Source organism: Arachis hypogaea, chromosome 20, assembly GCF_003086295.3.
Source record: "Arachis hypogaea cultivar Tifrunner chromosome 20, arahy.Tifrunner.gnm2.J5K5, whole genome shotgun sequence".
Lineage (NCBI taxonomy): Eukaryota > Viridiplantae > Streptophyta > Magnoliopsida > Fabales > Fabaceae > Arachis > Arachis hypogaea.
In genome coordinates, this window is record NC_092055.1 from 17,853,589 (window position 1) to 17,874,003 (window position 20,415).

General features: G+C 38.6%; 1 protein-coding gene and 1 long non-coding RNA gene across 4 annotated transcripts; both read right to left on the reverse strand.

The window, feature by feature from the left end:
• Positions 1-220: 220 nt before the first annotated feature.
• Positions 221-10,754, reverse strand: LOC112783353 (putative clathrin assembly protein At4g40080). 3 transcript variants are annotated; one of them, XM_025826278.3, is made up of 2 exons: positions 8,990-10,754; positions 221-607 (listed from the first exon to the last, which is right to left on the reverse strand). In XM_025826278.3, the coding sequence occupies exon 1, from the start codon at positions 10,051-10,053 to the stop codon at positions 9,004-9,006; it is 1,050 nt and encodes a 349-aa protein (XP_025682063.1). In that variant the 5' UTR covers positions 10,054-10,754; the 3' UTR covers positions 221-607; positions 8,990-9,003. The 3 variants fall into 3 exon arrangements, with proteins under 3 accessions (XP_025682063.1, XP_072085412.1, XP_025682062.1); XM_072229311.1 differs by lacking the exon at positions 221-607 and adding an exon at positions 4,138-8,214 and having other exon boundaries at positions 8,990-10,099; XM_025826277.3 differs by lacking the exon at positions 221-607 and adding an exon at positions 6,750-8,214.
• A 5,837-nt stretch (positions 10,755-16,591) lies between these two features.
• On the reverse strand, positions 16,592-19,937 carry LOC140182516 (uncharacterized). Its single transcript, XR_011878252.1, has 2 exons — positions 19,535-19,937; positions 16,592-19,250 (listed from the first exon to the last, which is right to left on the reverse strand). It is a non-coding gene; the product is annotated as an uncharacterized lncRNA (long non-coding RNA).
• Between the last annotated feature and the right edge of the window lie 478 nt (positions 19,938-20,415).

Here is a 20,415-nt window from a genome sequence, read left to right on the forward strand (position 1 = left end):
TGCTTACATTTGGTGGATCCGGAAATTAGTAATTAGGAGTAGGAGGTGATGCCAACAATCAATTAATTTGCATTGTTGATATACTTATGTAAATGCGATTGATAACCAGATATACTATGCATGCATTAATCATTTCATAATCCATTTTTTGACCCCTTCCGATCTCCACCATTCCTAGCTATCCATTCCTAGCTAGCTAGCACAAAACTTCAACTAACTATTTTTTTTTTTTTTTTTGAAATAAAGAGCTCAACACATAAGGTGGAACATTAAAAGACCAAACAGTATAGACCAATAACACCAAGTACGTGATAATTCCTAGTCCTCTACGGCATTGTCATCAACAACCATAGGGTTCACCACCAAACTATTCATCAGAGAACTCGAACGACCTGCTGATAATTCCCTCCACACTAGTAGCTTGATTTCTGAAGATCCTCACATTCCTTTCAACCCAAATTGTCCATATAACAGCATAAAAATCCATGAACCACCGCCTGCTGTCCTTCTTCCTCACTGAATCACTTGTCCAACTTTAAAAGTGCTCCTTTAGTGAACCTGCCATTGTCCAGAGCCTCCCAAGAGCAAACAGTCAAGCACTCCACACCTGCCAAGTGATCTCACACCCAATAAACAAATGAAACGCAGACTCTATAGACTTACAGCACAACACACACATGTTATCATTCGCTTCAATAACGCCTAGTCTATACAATCTATCCTTGGTATTTACTCTGCCGACTAACACAAACCAAGAAAACAGCTTGATCTTGGGAGGTACGAAACCTCTCCAAATAGCACTAGTGAAACTATATCTCGTGATGTCCGCCGGAAGAATTTCTGCTTGCATCACCTGCACAAAGGAGTTAGTCGAAAATAAACCAGATTTATCAAAATTCCATATCACACTATCCTCTCTCTCACTTGTGAGCTTAACTGTTTGTATCCTCTCATGAAGCTAGTTTAGTAGCTCCAACTCCCATTGGAATAACTTTCTCTTCCATTGAAAGCTCCAACTCCACTCTAACTCATCCCAAAACCCACAATTCCCTATAATAGATCCTTTCAGGTTTGAGACCGAGAACAGTCTTGGAAACACATCTTTCAACAGACCGCCAGGTAACCAGTTATCCTCCCAAAACCGGGTTGTTCCACCATTCTCTACCTCCATGGACAAGCCTCTGATCATCCTTTCTCTAACATGCGGCTCTCTGATTTGTAATTGGCAGACCTCCTTCCATTGACCCCTTTTGTAGGTATCGACTGGCCACTCAGCATCTCAGATGGTTTTATATTATTACAGGAGCAGACAACTTTCTTCCATAACAGACAGTCCTCTTTCAAAAATCTCCACCACCACTCAAAAAGTAAGGCTGTATTTCGAACCACTGTATCCCCAACTCGCAAGCCTCCTGCCTTTTTTGGAGCCATAACTATTTTCCATTTTACCAGCGGTATCCCATACCTTCCATCCTCTTTACTCCATAAGAACCGTCTTTGTAGAGAGATCAACTTTTTCGCCACTGCCTTAGGCATCTTGTACAAGCTGAGATAGTAAACGGGCAGGCTATTAAGAACCGATTTAATGAGGACCAGCTTGCCCACCTTATTGAGCGTCTTAGCCTTCCACAGACTCAGCTTTTCTTCCACCTTGTCTATCACAGGTTGCCAGGTCTTAACGAGCCTCGGATTTGCCCCCAGAGAAATGCCCAGGTGTCTGACTGGGAGAGATGCCTCCTTGCATTCCAGCAAATGACACATCCGCCGTGTCCAGCGCCGCTCACAATTAACCGGGACAAATCTAGACTTCTCAAAGTTGATACTCAATCCAGACATCAGCTTAAAACATCTCAACAACTGTTTGTAATTTCTGATAGTCGCCTCCTCAGCAGGACAGAACAGGATAGTATCATCAGCAAACTGCAGGTGTGACAGCTCAATGTTGTCCCGCCCAACCAAAAGTGGGGAAAGACGCTCATTCCTCACAGCCTCTCTAATCATCCTGTGGAGAACATCTACAACTAGAACAAACAGAAAGGGAGACAGAGGGTTTCCTTGTCTTAGGCCCCTTTCCATCTTGAAAGGCTTAGAAGGGGAGCCATTGATAAGAATCGCCATAGATGCGGAGCAGACACATTCCTTTATCCAAGCCCTCCATCTAAGGCCAAATCTCATCTTTTGCAGAACAATATCCACAAAGCCCCACTTGACCCTATCATAAGCCTTTTGAAAGTCCAATTTAATAACCGCGGAGCTCTTTTTCTTTACCTTCAGTCACTGCACAATTTCACATGCAATCAGTGCCCCATCATGGATTTTCCTGCCCTTCACAAAAGCACTCTGGGTCTCCCCAACTAAACCCGGCATAACCTTTCGCATCCTCCGAACCAACACCTTAGATATGACCTTGTACATACAACATACCATACTAATCGGTCGGAGATCTTTTATTTCTTTGGCTCCTACAAACTTCGGTGGTAGCGCCACCCAAGTGATATTTGAATCCCTAGGCAGTACCGCTGACTGGAAGAACCCCATCACTACATCAGTGAACTCCCTACCTACTTCATCCCAGCACTTCTTAATGAAATTCATATTATACCCATCGCTGCCTGGTGCCTTGCTTGACTCACAATCCCAAACTGCCTCCTTTATTTCTTCCAGAGATGGCATCAACTCTAACTCTGTTGCCTCTTCCTTACTTATCTGCTCAACCAACCCATCCCGGAACCCTATAACAGGTGAAGTCTCCTGATGATACAAGTTTTTATAAAAGTCCCGTATAGCAACCTTGATCCTGGCTTGATTCCGTACTAACCTTCCATTAAGCATTAAGGCATCAATTCGGTTGTTCCTCCTCCGAGCTGAGGCTAAATTGTGAAAGTAGCGGGTATTTTTGTCCATCTCCTTAGCATGCCTAGACCGTGACATCTGCTTCCAATAAAGCTCCTTTCTAACATACCACTTTTTACACGAGCTCACCAGTGCCTTCCTTCTAGCTTCCATAGTCCCATCATACTCTCCATTGCTCACCAAATCATCGACCTTCTTGATTTCTTCTTCAAACTGTTTAATCCTCATATCCATGTTTCCAAAATTCTCCTTATGCCATTTGCCGATCGGAACCATCAAGCCTTTCAACGTGTCCATAAATTGAATATCACCTAAATTCCTCCACCCCTCCTTTACCATCCTTAGGAATCCTTCGTAAGAAAACCACGAATCTAGGCTCCGAAACGGTCTTGGTCCCCCTCCCATTCTTGTCACATCCACAATCAACGGACAATGGTCTGATAAACCTCGAGGCCCTCCTCTTAACCTTATATCCGGAAACTCTTCTAACTACTCCAAGCTAACCAGGACCCTGTCAATGCGACTGCAAGATTGACCCCTGAACCATGTGAACAATCTATCAGTTAATGGTAGGTCAACTAACTCCATATCCTGGACCCATGTTTTAAATTCCGCTGCAGACACCGTCAAAGAACTAGCTCCTTTCCGCTCTTCCACTTGCGTTACCTCGTTGAAATCCCCCATATAACAAACCGGTATCTGACAAAGCCCAGATAAAAAACTCAACCCTTCCTACACCACCAGCTTCTCTTCCCTCACATGCGCACCATACACTAGGCAGAAGGCACAAGGGAAGTTAGTTTTTAACAGTACACCAACCACACATAAGTATCTATCTCCTTTATAACAGTCATTCATCTGAAACACTGTTCCATCCCACATCAAAATCAGACCCCCTGACACACCTTCCGACCCTACAAACTCCCACCGAACAGCATTATTTCCCCAAAGTTGGGTTACTTTAAATTTAGTCAAGACTGCTTTCTTCGTCTCTATCAAGCCTAGCATATTCATATTAAATTTCCTCCTAAAGTTTTTCACCATACTTAATTTGCCGATACCAGCCAACCCCCTAATATTCCAAGAGCTAAATATCATTTTAACACATTTATACACACCTTTTTCCAATTTTTGGGACGACTTCTCCGAGCTTTTTCTTTCTGCTTAGCTTGTTTTTTCTTCTGAGCAATTACTTCATTCTGAGCTTGCAGTATCGCCATAATGTCATTTTCCTCATCATATTGCACTGCTCCAGACTCCATTGCAAGCTCCCATGCCTTTCTATTTTCGTCCATATCCTTAGCATATTTGGTTTCTGGAGTGTCAGACACCGTTTCCCTACCAACATCAGAGCTGTCATATCCCAGGCCATCTGAATCCGCCACTGCTTCATCCCCTCTATCTTTGCTGCTGCAACCTCCGGTTCACCTGAACCTCCCTCACCACCCCGACCACCCTTCAATCGAATCCCCTCAGCACTGTAGCAACCAGGCCCCGAACCAAAACCCCCTCCAGACCCGATCGAAACCTCTCCCCCCGGTTCCCGCACGGCACTCGCCGCAGGTAACCCATCAGCGCCATTCCCCCAGATCTCTCTTCCACTCGGAACTTGGCTCATCTTAGTGAAGCCGGGCCCCCCACCAGTGATCAAGTTTCCCTGCGACTCGTGGTCTCCATCAGCGCTCACTACAAGCGTCGCCGGCCAGACCCGACCTCCACCGCCATCCGCATCCTGGCCCCTCATACCTGTCTCGCCGTTCGTCATCGCAGGATTCCTCAATCCCGCCCTCTCTCTCTCTCGGCACAAGGAATGATCGCGCCTTCCTCAAGCTGACCCCCAGTCCCAGACGCCGTTCCGCCATCCGCACAATCCTCTGGTCGCGACGAGCATCCCAGCATAGCCAACTTGTGGGCCTTTTAGTTGTTGGCCCAACTGCACACCCTTAGCCATTGTGAGTGATAAGTTGGCCTCAGCTCTAATTTGATGGCTATTGGGCCCAGTAACTTCCCATCCCATTGTAGCCTTCTTTAAGAGATCAGCCCTATCGCCCCTACAAACTCTACCATAGTCCCAGGAAATGGTTTGCTCTGAATTAACCTCCTCATTGCTAGCTGGAGATCCCGTATGATCAGCCGTTTCATCTGTGAAATTGATTTCCGTACATCTTGCTGCTACCGTTTTAGAAACTAGAAACCCGTTGCTCCACTCATTCAAATCCTCAGGTTGAATTACCAGTCTACCCTTCTGCTGATCGTCCCCTCTAGCCGCCAGAATCAACCAATCCGCCTGAGCATCCGATCTCAACCGTTGTTTGTGGCTTCGACCAACCCCAATGTGACCTAAATTGTTCCCAAAAGAACGACCCGGACCTACAAGGCTATCATTGTTCCTTGGCAGAACATCCGTCATCCCACTCCGTGCTACTCGAGATGCATTACTCCCAGCCTCCGTAACAAGGACGTCAAAGCCCTGTGTTCCTACCAAAACACGAACCTTTTCATGAATGGCGTCAAACCTATACGTATCAACGAGGATATGTCCTGCGCGAAAAGACAGAAGAGACTTTGTATCTTCATCGCAACACACCACATCACCCCACTGACTTCCAATCATACGGAATGTATCTTCAGTCCACACCTGCACCGGAAGTCCAATACACTCAAGCCATACCCTTCTCTCAGCGCATCGCACATGCATCTCCCACCTGCTCACGCTACAAAAGAACTGCATGAAACTGTTCATCCCATAAGCCAGTGTGTCCTCCAAACTGCTCACGCTCTCAAAGGTCAACATGGCCTTGTACGCCCCCATGTCACTCACTCTAACTACATGAGGCCAATCCACGCTAGCTTTTTCCCTCAATGACCGGAAGTTAATAGGCGTTGTTGTACTTCCAATAATACTCTTCTGCAACCAAGCCAAATTATCCGGTACCGCTGTGACTTCCACTTCCTTCGTCCCTCCAATCCCAATGACATCCTTCACAGTATCCACTGATTTCATTTTTACCAACGGATCCCTGTTTTGAGCGGAGCTATCACCACGCTTACCTCCGTCTTCACTGGCACACCCTCTTCCATCCACCTGATCCCCTCCCCGACCATGAGCGCTTCCATGATCAGCTACCCCCACAACTGCATTCCTCCTTGATTCTTCAATATCTATTGCCTTCTTTTGCTTTGACATCTCTCTCTTATACTTAGCTTCCCCCACAAAGATCTTGTTTCCTCTTAATCGCATGTGATTCATATTCGAAATTGCTTTCAATGCCCCTCCTTTCGTTGTGTATCGAATGAACGCAAACAGATAAACAAACCCATTTCTCATCTTCCTCGATAGGTATACATCATTGATCCTTCCCGTCCACGAAAACAACTCAAACAATTGGTGCTTCGATATATCACTGGGCAGCCTGTCCACAAAAACAGTGAAAGATTCCTGGTCCAACCGGAAAAACTGTTCGCAATTCCAAATCCTTGGATCATTACCTAGTTGTTGTGATTGCCTAGTCCTACCCCGTCCCGTGTTTCCCCACCCCGCTCTCTCTCTCCCTCTCGCTCTCTCGCTCTTCATTTCATAGCATTGCCCTTTCATAGCATTACTCTTTCAACTAACTATTAATAATTTAATATTTCTTTTTCACAAAATACTATCTATTATATATATTTTTTTAATCAAAAGATGGGTATTTTAACAAGTATATAATTTAATTTATTATTTGAATTTTACATCCTATAGATTAATGTTACAGGATGAGTAAAATATTGCCTAATAAAATCTAATGAGATTCCATTGTTTAAATTTAGAAATGATAGATGAGGCAAATTATTTATTTATTTTTTATCTAAAACGGGACCCAAAGTTTAGAAAAAAGAAAAATACTAAACAAGAGTAGTTATGCAGAGCTCCACTCCATGCTCATCAAATTATTTATTATAATAGAATATAGAGTAAATAGTCAAATTGATTCCTAAAAGATCACTCATCTCTAAATTGATCTCCGAATGATTAAATTAATCAAAACCGTCATCAAAAGATTTAAAATTAATCACATTAGTCCCTCCGTCTATTCTGTCACTAACATTAAATTTTACTAACATGACACGTTAGCTTGACCACCCAACCCGAACCCGGATTCTACCCGCATCAAACCAATCCCAAACCCAGCAAAAAATAGGATTTCTTTCTTCCCACATTCGGCAGCTTCTTCGTCTTCTACCTGAAGCTCCACCACGCCGCTGCCCTGCAAGGTGTTCCACGTCGTCGTCAGTCCGTACCTCTACCACGACGCCGCTCGTCCTTGCCCGCAGTTCCTCCCTGGCATGAATAGGTAGCTGCTGCTTCGCTGAACACCCTTTGCCCAATGTTGCAAAGATCGTCGTTGCTTCCAACTCCTCTCCATCCTCTTCCTCAATCACCGCCCTGGCTTCTGGTGGAACGTGGTCTCTTCCTTTGTTGCAACTTACACCGATCTACTCTGCTTATGTCGGTCTTCCTTTGTACTCTTTCATGGATGCCGCCAAGTTAGAACAAAGACCATTCAATCGAATCTTGCCAAATTAATGGCACACTAAGTTAATAAATTTACAAACTTGAGCGTTCATTGTTGTTGAATAAAATCCTTGCTTACTAGAAAAAAATCAAATTTTGATCGGTAGGTGATTCCATTTTTTTAGCTGTTCCTATTGCTGGGATCTGGATTGAAATCTCTCAGAGGGTTTGATTGGGAATGAGCATCATGAAGTTATTGGATCACTGGAAGAGTTACTTTAGGTCTTATTCATATTTTTCTGACATATTTGAGATAATTGACCATGCGATCATGGTGGTGGCTTCTGATTCCCAAGGAGTTTAGGCTGAGAAGGGACTGTATTGCTGAGATGCTCTCCTCTTACAAGCAAACAAGATGCATGGGTTGTGACAGGGTTGAGCTCTTTGTCCCTAGTGCTGGTGATAATGGTGGTGGTGCTCGTAGTGGTGATGATGGTGATGATGATGGTGTCTACAAGAGTAGTGGTTTTCATCACAATCGGGATGGTGTTGTTGAGTTTGAAGCAAGGAGAGCAAGATGAATAGCTCAAGAGATGATATTGATGATCATGGTGACATGGATGTGAATAAAGTACTTAGCAATTATAATTTTAGTGAAGTTGAGGCATTGATTGATGAAATGGAAGAACAGTCAGATGCAGTATTGTTTGAATCATTGAGGAGGCTGTAATTGATGGAGGTAGCAGCTGTTAGAACCGGCATGGAAGCCGAGACACATAGAGGAGAAGAAGAGTATGTGACCACCGAGTTGGGCTGTTGGGTTAGGCTTCAATTTTCTAATGGTTTGGACCCGTCCGTGAACCTGAATCCTAACAAAAAAAAAAAAAAAACACTAACATACCATGTCAACAAAATTTAACGCCATTAGTGACAGAATGGACAAATGAACTAACGTGAGTAATTTTAAATCTTTCAAAGACGATTTTAATTAATTTAATCTTTCAAAAATTAATTTAAAAATCAAATCATCTTTCAAAAAATCAATTTAACTATTTACTCATAAAATATACTTTATTCTATTCTATCAAAACTTCCATTTTTCATCCCTTTACATTTGGAAGTTGTAATCTAATTATGGATGTATCCAAACAATAGAATGGGATAATAACTCAATTTTTGTTTGGCTTCGTTTCACTCCTTTTTCACTCGTTGACAATAATTAACATAGAAAAAGTACAAGTAGACAATAAAAATATTAAACAATGTAAATAATAAATATATCGAATGTTTAATTTACTAGATATATGAATGATTATCATAATATTAAAATTTAGGTAGATAATTTAAGAATGTATTATATTTTTACTTTATTAGATCAATTTTAAAATTTATTATTCATATTATTAACACAAATTATTATCTACCTAACAAAATCTATTAAAATATTGCTAGCCCACTAATACTATCAATCAATGAAAAACATTGCTAAGGTAGACAAGTAAGAAGCAGAATTTATAGTTACAACACAACTCAATGCAATCACACAACGATGTATCCCTATCCCCATCAACATCAGATTATTGGATGCTAAACCAAAATAAAATATAAAATAGAAAATAGAAAATGTTATATTTACAAAATTACCCTTGAGCATCAGATCAGAAGAACCTTGAAGAGGGAAACCGCACCAAATCAACCGAATTCAGAACAACTCTTCCGTCAAGAAACCGATCCGATTCCGTTTTCCTCTCTGGTCTTCCAACTCTCTTACCCTCTTCTTCCGTACACAACACGTTCTTCCCAGCCACTTCCTTCAACTCTCTCACACATTCCCAGAACCTTTTCTTCTCTCCCTTTTGCATCAGACATGAACAACACGCAACAAGTTGTTCTCTGCACTCTTCCAACCTCTTCAAAATGCAAACAAGCTCAACTCCTTCACCAAAACTCAACAAACCCATTCTCTCCTTGAACTCGTTCACCCTCGCCGAAACCTCACTCACCGCCATAACCGCGTCTTCTTCCACCAACCCAACAACCTCATCCACAAGCTTGTTCTTGCTGTAATCTTCTTCAATCTTGTTGTTGTGATGGGGTTTCTTCGTGATCCCTTCGATAAGAGCCACCAAAGAATCCAATTCTCTTAACAAATCACCGTTAGTGAGACAGGAAACCCGCTCTTCTTTGTTCTCACGCGCCGGCGAAGAAGGAGACGGCGGCGACGCCGAGAGGAAGAAGAATCCGAGGGTTCGGGAGGCGCATAATATGTTCTCTATGTGGTGGGCGTACCATCGCACCCAGGAGGAGAGCTCCCACGACGTAGTGGAGCTCCGGTCGCGGAAGTGGGAAAGGTTAAGGTAGTTTCTGCCGCCGCGGGAGCACGGGTACGCCGTGGAGAGCTGGTCCTGGAGGATGAAGGTGCCGTGGCGGATGACGTGGTGGGCGGCGAGGAGGCACTTGAGGGCGACGGCGGAGCTGTGGGTGGAGTGGAGGCGGCGGAGGAGGATGGAGATGGCGGCGGAGGCGGAGGAACGTGGTCCGTCGGCGGAGGAGAGGAGGGTGGAGAGCTTGTGGTGGGCGGGCGGGGTGGAGGGGTCGTGGCTGGTGGCGCGGAGGAGAGAGAGGTTGGCGCGGTTGGAGAGGATCGCTGCTTTGCTTTGTGAAGCTTTGTCTTTGATTATGCCAATGATCTCCCTCAGTTTCGTCATTTCAATTTCGGAAATCTCACTCAGATATCGTCTTTTACGTCCCTATACAAATGCTAAGGGACATGTCAAGTGTATATGAGCTGCGTTTGGTTAGAGTAAGAGTAAGACAAGACACTTGCAAACAAAAAAAAAATCATAAATATATAAAAATTAGTATTTTTATATTTTATTTTATAATAAATTAAATATAACAAAGTAAATTATAAAAAAATTATTTTATTTTTTTATACAAAATTTTTAAAAAATATATAATTATAAAAATTAATAAAAATAATAAAAAATAAAATATATTTTTTATTAATGTCTTAATATTTTTTATACAAAATATATTAATTTAATATTTTAAATATATTATTTTATATTTATTTATCTTTTAAATATAATTTTATGTATTTATATTCTTATTTTAATAATTTATACCTATAAATAAACGCAATCTAAAAAGACAAGTTGACCAAGACGAAGGTGCAAATAAGGAGTTCTAGGTGATCTTTATTAGGCATTAGATAGTTGAAATATAAATATAAATGTTGGAGACAGCGCGCTACAATAAATTAATTAATAATGATCCATAGTGTCAATTTCAAGTTATAGGTGTAAGAAAATTAGTGATGGAAAGAGCGTTGGGTTGGAATTTTTCGTTTGATTTCTGATATATTGATTTTATAACTCGTTTGGCTTTTGTAAAATTGGTTGAATAAATACTTGGGTATTCCACTTTAATCAAGGCACTCTTGAGGGCTACTATTCCATTGATGTGGTCTCTAGAAGAAGACAAAAAAAATGAAGTGGGTTCTCATAAATGGCTATGAGAAAAAAATCCTCTAAAAAAATAATATTAATAAAGTAATAAAGTGATATTTTAATTATTTTTAAATTTATAATATTTATTATTTATGAGTTTTATTATTTTAATTTGTATTTTTTTTTATCTAAAGTAACAATATAATTTTAAAAGAGTCAAATCCTAACTATGATAAGTAATATTAGACATTTAAAATTTTTTATAAATTAATTCTAATCAAATTTAATAATAAAATTTAAAATATTATTAATCATAATTGATGTTTATCATGTTAGACCAACTTAATTCAATTTCATTAATAAAAATTTGAATGCGTAATTAATAAAAATCTTATATCTAAGCACTCATAAGTGTGAGCGAACCTTTTCTTTATAGTTGAATTGATTTTCATGGTAATTAATAAAAATCTTATAGCATGTACATATTATTAATGTTAGTCCTGTTTAATCGTATTGTAAACAAGTAGGATTACAAACCCTGGTTGAAAGAGAAAGTTAATTAAATTAGTGTTATTGTGTGAAAAAGTGGCGTAATTGCACTTTCACTTTGAATAAATTGGTTCCGTAAAGAAAAGGTTTGTTAAGATTTTAGTAAGAATATAAGCATGGAAAGTCAATGAAGGATGGCTCACTGTTTTTAGTGTATGCATTTTGCACTTTTTATTTAGTGTATATATGCATTTTGTTCAAACATTATTATCATTTTTTTTTATCAACTCATCAATAATAACGAGTCATTATAATTTTTTTTTTAAAATATTATTTATACACTAAAATCAGTTATTAAAATTAGTTATTAATATATTTATGTATAAATATATGTATAATTTAATTTATTTTCAATGTGTATTTATATTTTAATATATTTTATACTAATAGTTAATTTTAATAGTTAATTTTAATACACACATAGTATAGTCATTACTCCCTTTTCTTTTTACCTAAGTTAAGATTTTATTCATTTCAATCAACTGAAGTAAATATATGGTCTAATAAGATCCATAACTCTGCATAGCGATTGATTATTGATTGGGAAACATAGCCTAATAGGGGAATGGAATGCGTGCTGGGAAGGGATCAACTCCATTTCAACAACTTTGCGCCCTTTTAGTATACTCCTCTAACACCAAGACGGTGAATTACCTATCTCCGTATCTATAATATTTGTATAGCGAAAATACTTGCCCTTAACCATTCTAAATAAGAGTATATTTGGCTGCGTTGCAATCCTCCAACGCTGTTTACCTAAGAGAGCCAAATTTTGAGCTTTTAGATCCTTGAACCCCAACCCCTCTTCGTTCTTAGGCATCAATATTCAATCCCAACTCATCCAGGCTATTTTCCTTTCATTCCTTTGCTGTCCCCACCAGAACTTGGCAAGATTGTCATAGATTTCCTGGATAAGAATGTCAGGGAGTTTAAAGCATGCTAGAGTATAAATCAGTATCGCATCTCCAACCGACTTAATTAGAACATGCCTTCTACCTGAAGAAATGAGCTTTCCTTTCCAGCCTTCCACTCGTTTCTGAACTTTATCTTTAACAGCGCCAAAAGTAATTTTCTTTGATTTCTGAACAATAGAAGGCAACTCCAGGTATTTATCTTGGGTGCCTACATGATTGATGTTCAAGTTTCCTGCCAACTCCAATCTAACATCGTGAGGGGGTGTTGTTGCTGAAAAACACAACAGATTTATTGAGATTGACCTGCTGACCACTAAAACTTTCATACCAGTCCAATAGGTTAAGAATGTTGACACAACTATCCTCGGAGGTTTTACAAAAAATAATTGAGTCGTCTGCAAAGAGTATGTGAGTGATCATAGGGCATCTCCTATTAATTTGAATATCTTGGATCCACCTATTTTTCTCTGCTTTGTGTAACAAGAAGGAGAGGCCTTCCGCACAAAAAGAGGAAAAGATAAGGAGAGAGATGATCACTCTGACGGATGCCTCTCGATGGCTTAAAAAAATCATATGGTTAACCTTCCACAACCACAGAGTAAGAAACAGTGGTAACTAGCTCACATATCCAACCCACCAGCTGTGAATCAAAATCTTCTCTAATATAAACCACAAAATTTCACTCCACTCTATCAAAGCTTTGCTCATATCAAGTTTGATGGCCATTTCAATCTCCATGCCTGTCCTTTTAGTTTTCAAGTAGTGCATACATTCTTGAGCCACTAGAATATTATATGAAATGAGTCTTTCCTTCAGAAATGCACCTTGATTATGGTTAATATATTTGTTCATAACACTTTAAAGCCTGTGGACCAATACTTTGGAGATAATCTTATAAACCACAGAAGACAGGCTAATTGGCCTCACCTGAGTCATGTCTCTAGCATTTGAGATCTTAGAGATTAAGCTGATTTGGGTGTGATTGAAGCTCCTGAGTATTCTGCCACCTAAAAAGAAGCTCTTAAGTGCTTTATAAACATCTCCTCCCACAATATTCCAAAAAAAATGAAAGAACTTAGCGGTGAAGCTGTCATCCCCATGTATACTCTAGGGGTGCACACTAAAAGTAGCTTTTTTCACTTCTTATAGAAAAATAGGCCTGATCAGTTTTCTGTTCATAGCTAGGGACACCTTTACTTCTAAAGTATCGAATTTCATACTCGGATCAGCAATAAGGAAAGTCGAGAAAATATCTCAGAAGTAAGACTCAGCCACATTAGCAATCCCCTTGTTGGTATTAGCAATAGATCCATCATTTGTAACTAGGTTCCATATCTTGTTTTTCTGGCAGCGAACTTGAGTAAATTGATGGAAGAACTTAGTATTGCGGTTCCCTGCCTGGAGTCACTTGATTATGAATTTATCTCTCCAATAGCTCTCCTCTTGATTGTAGGCCTCCTCTAATTTTTTCTCTAACTTAGTTACCTCAAAGCCCCTTTGTATCCCCGTATTTCTAAGGTCCTCTAGTTGTCTTTGAATTTCCTCAATTCGCACCTTAGAGTTAGTCTGGGATATTTGCTGCCACTGAACAATAGCATGTGTACATTGTTTCAACTTATATGCTAAGATAAATATTGTTGAACCCTCAATGTCCGACCTCCATGCACTCTCCACTATTTTCTTCACCTCTTCCACCCTGCACCGTCTCTCTCAAAACTTGAACCTTCTTTTGGATCTCTCTTGGAGAGGGTTAGTGTTCAGTAGTATTGGAGCATGGTCTGAACCATCTTCGTTAAGCCTAACAACTGCTGCAGAGGGATAAAGACTAGACCACTCCATTGCTGCCATCATATGATCAAGGTGCTCCTAGATCAGATCTTGGTATTGTCTTCTATTGGACCATGTGAACAGTCTACCTACCATCCCTAAGTCTATCAGAGTGTTGCTGTTAATAAACCCATTAAATACTATCATAGAAGAACTTGAACCACTAGAACCCCTGTCTTCTCTTGAGGACTAACAATTGCAATGAAATCTCCCAAGATGAGGCATCTATGGTGGAATTGTTGAATACATTGAGATACTTTCTCAAACTGTTCATTCTTTCGTAGCGCCGAGCAACTAAGATGCACTTCTATTAGACCCCATTCCTCTTATTTGATTGTGTCTTTAACCTTCGTTGTCATAAAGTAGTCACTTAAGGTGATAATCCTCAAATTAGTACCCTCTTTCCATGCCAGCGCCATACCTCCTACAGTGCCAACTGGATTGCAAATGAACCAATCTTGAAACCCACACTGTCTCAGCTTCAGTTCAACTTGGCGAGGTTGGTTCTTGGTTTCATAGATGAAACCAACCTCGGGGGAGTGGAATCGATAGATCTCTTTAAAATTATGGATTGTCAGGGGTATTCTCAAACCCCAACAATTCTATACAAGTACCTTTATGGCCCCGTGGATGCCATTTGTCGGTTGGCGCCCTCCACTTCAGCTTCCTCCATTTGAATCTCTCACTGGCAGATTTTCTTCTGTTTTTCTGGACTCTCCTTACCATCATTCATTCTCTTAACTCCACTGACAGCTTTATAATTCTTTGCTTTTCAGCGCGCTAGCTGTTTGAGATTATCCATTTTAACAGATTGACCACAAGCTTTACCTCCCATCAATCCTTCGTCCTCATTCACAGTCACCATCGCATTCTCCTTATTTCCCCTCCTACTGGCATTAGACCGTATTTCATAGTTTTCTTCTAAATCCTCTGCTTTTTCATTTAATGAAGGTTGTTTAATCTTAGTTACGGATCTCTCTGAATCTGACTTGTTATTTGTGACTGGTAGTCTTAAAAAACTATTAAGTAGCTAAGATGGGATTGGTTTCTTCTTGGGCTTAGTCCTTCTTGGTTTCTAACACCTTAGCAATGTTATCTCCCACCTTCTTCACCACCTCCAATATCTTGAAGCTTTCCGGCAATCCCCATAGTTGAATCCAAATTGGGAAGGATTGGATTTTGTTCTTACTTACCTAGTCAGTATTACACCATCTTCCAACCTGGAGAACATACTCCTTAAAAAGTCATGGGGAGCCTTTTTCAACCCTTAGTAAGTCAGTTTCAGATTTGAAGAAAAATTGAAATTGATTAACCGCTCTTTTCACCACCTGAAAACCAGCTGGATTTTTTCATATCACTTTCATAGCGCTCTCCATTGTGCCAACCGAAAATTTTCTCTCAAAAAATATTCTTCCAACAAGGCTATTAGCACAAGCCTCTTTACCCTTCTTAATATCCTCTTCTTCCAAGATCTCCCCATCACTGTCGTTATTCTCTTCTCTAACATTATCCTTCTGAGCCTCCATCAAATACTCAAACAATAGTTTTAGTCCACCAAATTTTAATTAATTGCAGTAGAAACAAAATTCAGAGGGGTGCAAATGAGACATAAAGAGAATAGTATTGAGATCAAGATTAGTGTTGAGGGAGTTTGACAAAGATAACTGTTGATCTAGACGGCACAAAAGCTCTATTACGAAAAAATCATAACAAAGCATTTTTTTCTAAACGGCAGATATTAGTAACTAAAAAATTATAGTCACTATTCTTTTGGTGTCCAATGAGTCATTATAATTGATTTAACAAATGTGTCACTCTTATTGAATTAGAAATATATTAATCTAAGTATATTATAAAGTCATGTAAACATTACAAAAATAATGCAAGTACCGGTCGGTAAAATTTTACACATGTCGAGTTGAAGTCCCATCTCTTATAAAAGTGAAGCTTTTCAACTCCAAATATAAAATATGATGTAATTTTATCGGAAAGTGAAGTTATTTTTAAATTTAATATTTTTGCTCTTATTTTGTATAATTTTTTTAAATTAATTTTCATTCTCATTATTTTATCTTTTATTATAATAAAAAATAATATTATTATTAAGTTACAATTAGAGTGGAAAGTGAATCAAATTGAGTTCAAGCAAAACAAATTTAAATTTGATCCAAAATAATTAAACTCAACTCATGGCTTGATTCATTAACTATCAAGCTTGTTTAATAAAGTTCAAGTTCAACTCACCAAAAACTTTTAAAATAGTTCGAGTACTCAAATAATATAAATATAATTCATAATTTTATATAAAATTATAACTTTTATATATATATATATATATATATATATATATATATATATATATATATATATATATAATTTGAGTCAATTTATGAATAAGTAAATTGAATTTATCTAAATATAATTTTGATTCATTTAATATTCACCAAAATTCAAATTCTAGATTGGCTCACACTATTATAAACTTATTAAAGGTTCTTAATGACTTGAGAAAGGGCGATATATCCTGATTCAGTCTCTAAGTGTAATAAAACTTACATTCAGTCTTTTTTACGAACTATAGTAGAATTTTCACTAAAATCAAGAATGATTACAATCACTAATTTCAAAAGAGTCACACTCTTGTCACTCACCTAATTAAGCTAACCTACGCTCAGTAACCTCTAAGTGCTAACCTAACTTAGATAAGGAGAACAAAGTACATTCTAATCCCAGTATGCTTTCGAAACAATCACTCAAACAAAAGTATAAAATGACTTTTATGTGAACGAACTATTTTTGCCTTTTGTATCTCTCAATATGAACTTAATTTTAGACAATAAAAAAAAATTAAAACACACTCAAATGATAAGAAAGAACACCAAATCAGCAAAAGCTGTATCTCTCAATGTGTTTTAGTTGGTTGGCTTTTTCCTTGAATGATTTCTTCATATATAGATAGCATGATCTCTTCCTTTTTTTTTTAAATAAAAAGCTCAACACAACAAGGTGGAGCATCAACGGAAAAGTACTAAACAGAAAAAATAAACAAATTTCTAATCATCTTTGGCAAAAGCCATCAACAATCCAAAAGATCAAATATCACTCCACTTTTTGTAACTCCTAATCGACCTGTTGACTACTCCTGCAACACCCGTTTTTTTATTCCTGAAGATTCTATTATTCCTTTTTACCCAAGTGCTTCAAATGATAACAATAAAACCAAACTCACCAACATTCTATCAAATGGACTGCATGATTGACTCCTGAACTACATAAACTTACGGTCATTCAGCTCTATATCCACCAATTTCATATTGCTCATAACAGTTAACACACTAGCGTCTTTCCTTTCTTCCAACTGCACAACCTTATTGAAGACACCCATGTAGCAAAGAGGAACTTGACATATTCTCGATAAAAAAACTCAACTCTTCCCACACAGCAAGCTTCTCTTCCCTTGTATACGCACCATACACCAAGCAAATCGCACAAATAAAAAATAATGTTTGTCAATTTTTCTTCTATACACAACCATCTCTCCTCTTTGTGATAATTACTCAACCTAAACATCATATCATCCCCCATTATTAATAAACCTCCAGAAGCACCTTCCGATCCCACAAATTTCAAATTCACCGTATCATTACCCCAAAATTGCACTACATCAAACTTAGTAATCACCTCCTTTTTTATCTCTATGAATTCTAACATATTCACATTATTTTTACGCTTAAATTTTTTACCATTTTCTACTTTCCAACACCCCCTTAAACCCCTCATATTCCACGAACTAAAAATCATTTAAAAACTTTTTTACATACCTTATTCCGATTTTTGGGGCGACTCCTTCTTACTTTCTCTTTTTGTTTTTCTTGCCTTCTTTTTTGTGCCAATACTTCATTCTGAGATTGAAGAATAGCCATAATATCCTCATCCTCGTTATATAAAACAGCTCCTAATTCGACCGCCAGATCCCAAGCAGCCCTATTTTCAGCCATATCTTTATCCCAACTTTCTCTGTGCTCATCTTGATTAGTTTCACCGTCTACATCCTTCTCTGAGTCCCCCGAATCTTCCAAGTTTCTTACAGCTCCTTCATCCTCCAACCCAGTTTTCTCCACCACTGTATTCTCATCCTCTAAATCTGAATCTTGCACTACATCACCCTCATCAGACGTATGCCAACATACTGCTTACCACTCCCGTCCAAACTAGCGTGGATCTTATTAATTGCACTTGGTGGAATGTTTTCCTCCGCTGTACTGTTCGAACAATTTTTCGCATCTCCGCCAATCTCCTTTCCGGATTGATTCTGCTCGTCGGGTGCATCAGGGGCTTCACGCTCCTCCCTGTCCTCCACGCTATCAAACTCAACACGGACATTATCACCTCCGCCACCACCAGCTGATTTCCGCACTACTCCCAGATCTGCCTAGTCAACGCTGTTCACCGTGGCATCAACCCCTTCGCCGAACTCCATGACCAGCCACGCCCCTCTCTTCACCTTTGCCCGCAGTAGCCAGGAAGGAGGCTCTTTTAAAACGCACAATGACGTACTCTCCGTCGCACCACACAGCCACTTTGCCGCCACATCCCACTAACATATTGGGCCTTATATACTTCAACCCAGCCCCAACTGAACTTTTGTTCAATGCCAACTCAACCCCTTTTTTCCGTTTATCCCCATATTTCCAAATCTCTGTTATTTCAGAGATTGTTTCGTTATTAATTGTTTGAGATCCCATAGATTCCGCACTCACCATAACTAACAGATACACCCAAGGATTATCCATTCGCGTTTTCTAAAAATCCTCATGCCACTCATTCAAATCCTCAACGACAATTACCTTTCTCGTAGCCCTGTGGCATCATTATCACCGCATCCCATCCCAATTCCAACAGTTCTCTTTGAGCTTCTAGTTCTTCACTTATATGGTGTTCTAAGACAACTCACCCTTTCTGGTTTACCTCAATATCCTTTTCTTTAAATTTTTATGTTTTCCATTAGGAGACTCCTTGAAATTTTCATCGTGGGTAGTGATTTTTTTTCAGACATCAATCCTCCTCCTATACTTAGTCTCACCCAGAAAGAATTCTTTACTCCTTAATCGCATTCTATTCATCTCCTTGATAGCATTTAATGCCCCTCCTTTTGAAGTATATCTGATAAAAGCAAACAGAATTCAGCCATACTTCTCCTTACATACTAAATAGATGTCATTTATCCTTTCTGTCTACTTGAACATATAAATATGATTCATTTTTCGAAATATTGTCTCATAAATTATCTAATCGGAGATATACTTCCCAATTCCAAATTCATAGATCTTTCTTAATATGGAACTGTCTAGCTTTATCCCGCTTTACATTAGACATAGATGGATTATAAAGTAAGAGAAACACACTTCAATTTAATTCAAACCAAGGGAAGGGATTGAAGAAACAACTTATCATCATGGTGAATGTCGCGCATTTCTTCTTCGGTGTAATAGGTGCGTGACTCACAACCTCCCTTGCTCGATCTTCTTTTCTTTCTTCAATTTGTGCGCATGCTTGAAATTAGCGGATGAGTGTTTAGACGCGAAGGGAGCGGCGTGGAGGAGGAAGGCGCGTCTTTTCAGTTGATTTTCTTGAGAAAAAAAAAAAAAAAACTTAGGCCTTTGTGAGAATTCAAGATCCAAAACGGTGAAGATAGAGTCGTTGCACTCATTAAAAAGATAGTCGTTGACTTTAAATGTGAATAACCTCCTTATTTCGCTTGATTACAATGTGCACTAGCTTTCTATGAATATATAATCGATCTTGCTGGTGAATATATCAAACATGTACTGTTTTGCTTGAATTTAATTGAGATCTTTGAATTTTTTTTTTGAATTTATTTTTAGAAAATTGCCAACTATATAATGAAGATCAATCTTTAAGAATAAATATTTTTTTCTTAATATTAAATATGATCTCATGAAATTTTTCCTTTTTTGTTGTTTTTTTATTTTAATAAGAATATATCACAATAAATACTTATTTTTTTAATATATTTCTTGTTAAAATTTAGATTATATTAAGATTTTTTTTGCAATACTTAAAATATATAATTAATATACTCAATCAATTATATTTTAATAAAATATTTGTCATCATTAAAATTGTTGGATATTCTCTTAACACTGAAATTATCAAATTATAAGCAAGTCAATGTGAGGCTAACTTACTAGGAGACTTGACATATTTCCAGCTCCATTCACAATATCCATTCTTTAATTGATTTTACACTCCATAACCTGCTAACGCATTCAAAAGGGAACAAAACAGTTGACCAGGTCCGGGTGTT

What these genes read in the sequence shown, in the direction of transcription:
- LOC112783353 (XM_072229311.1), bottom strand. Translation starts at nt 6,448, where the DNA reads ATGAAAGGGCAATGCTATGAAATGAAGAGCGAGAGAGCGAGAGGGAGA.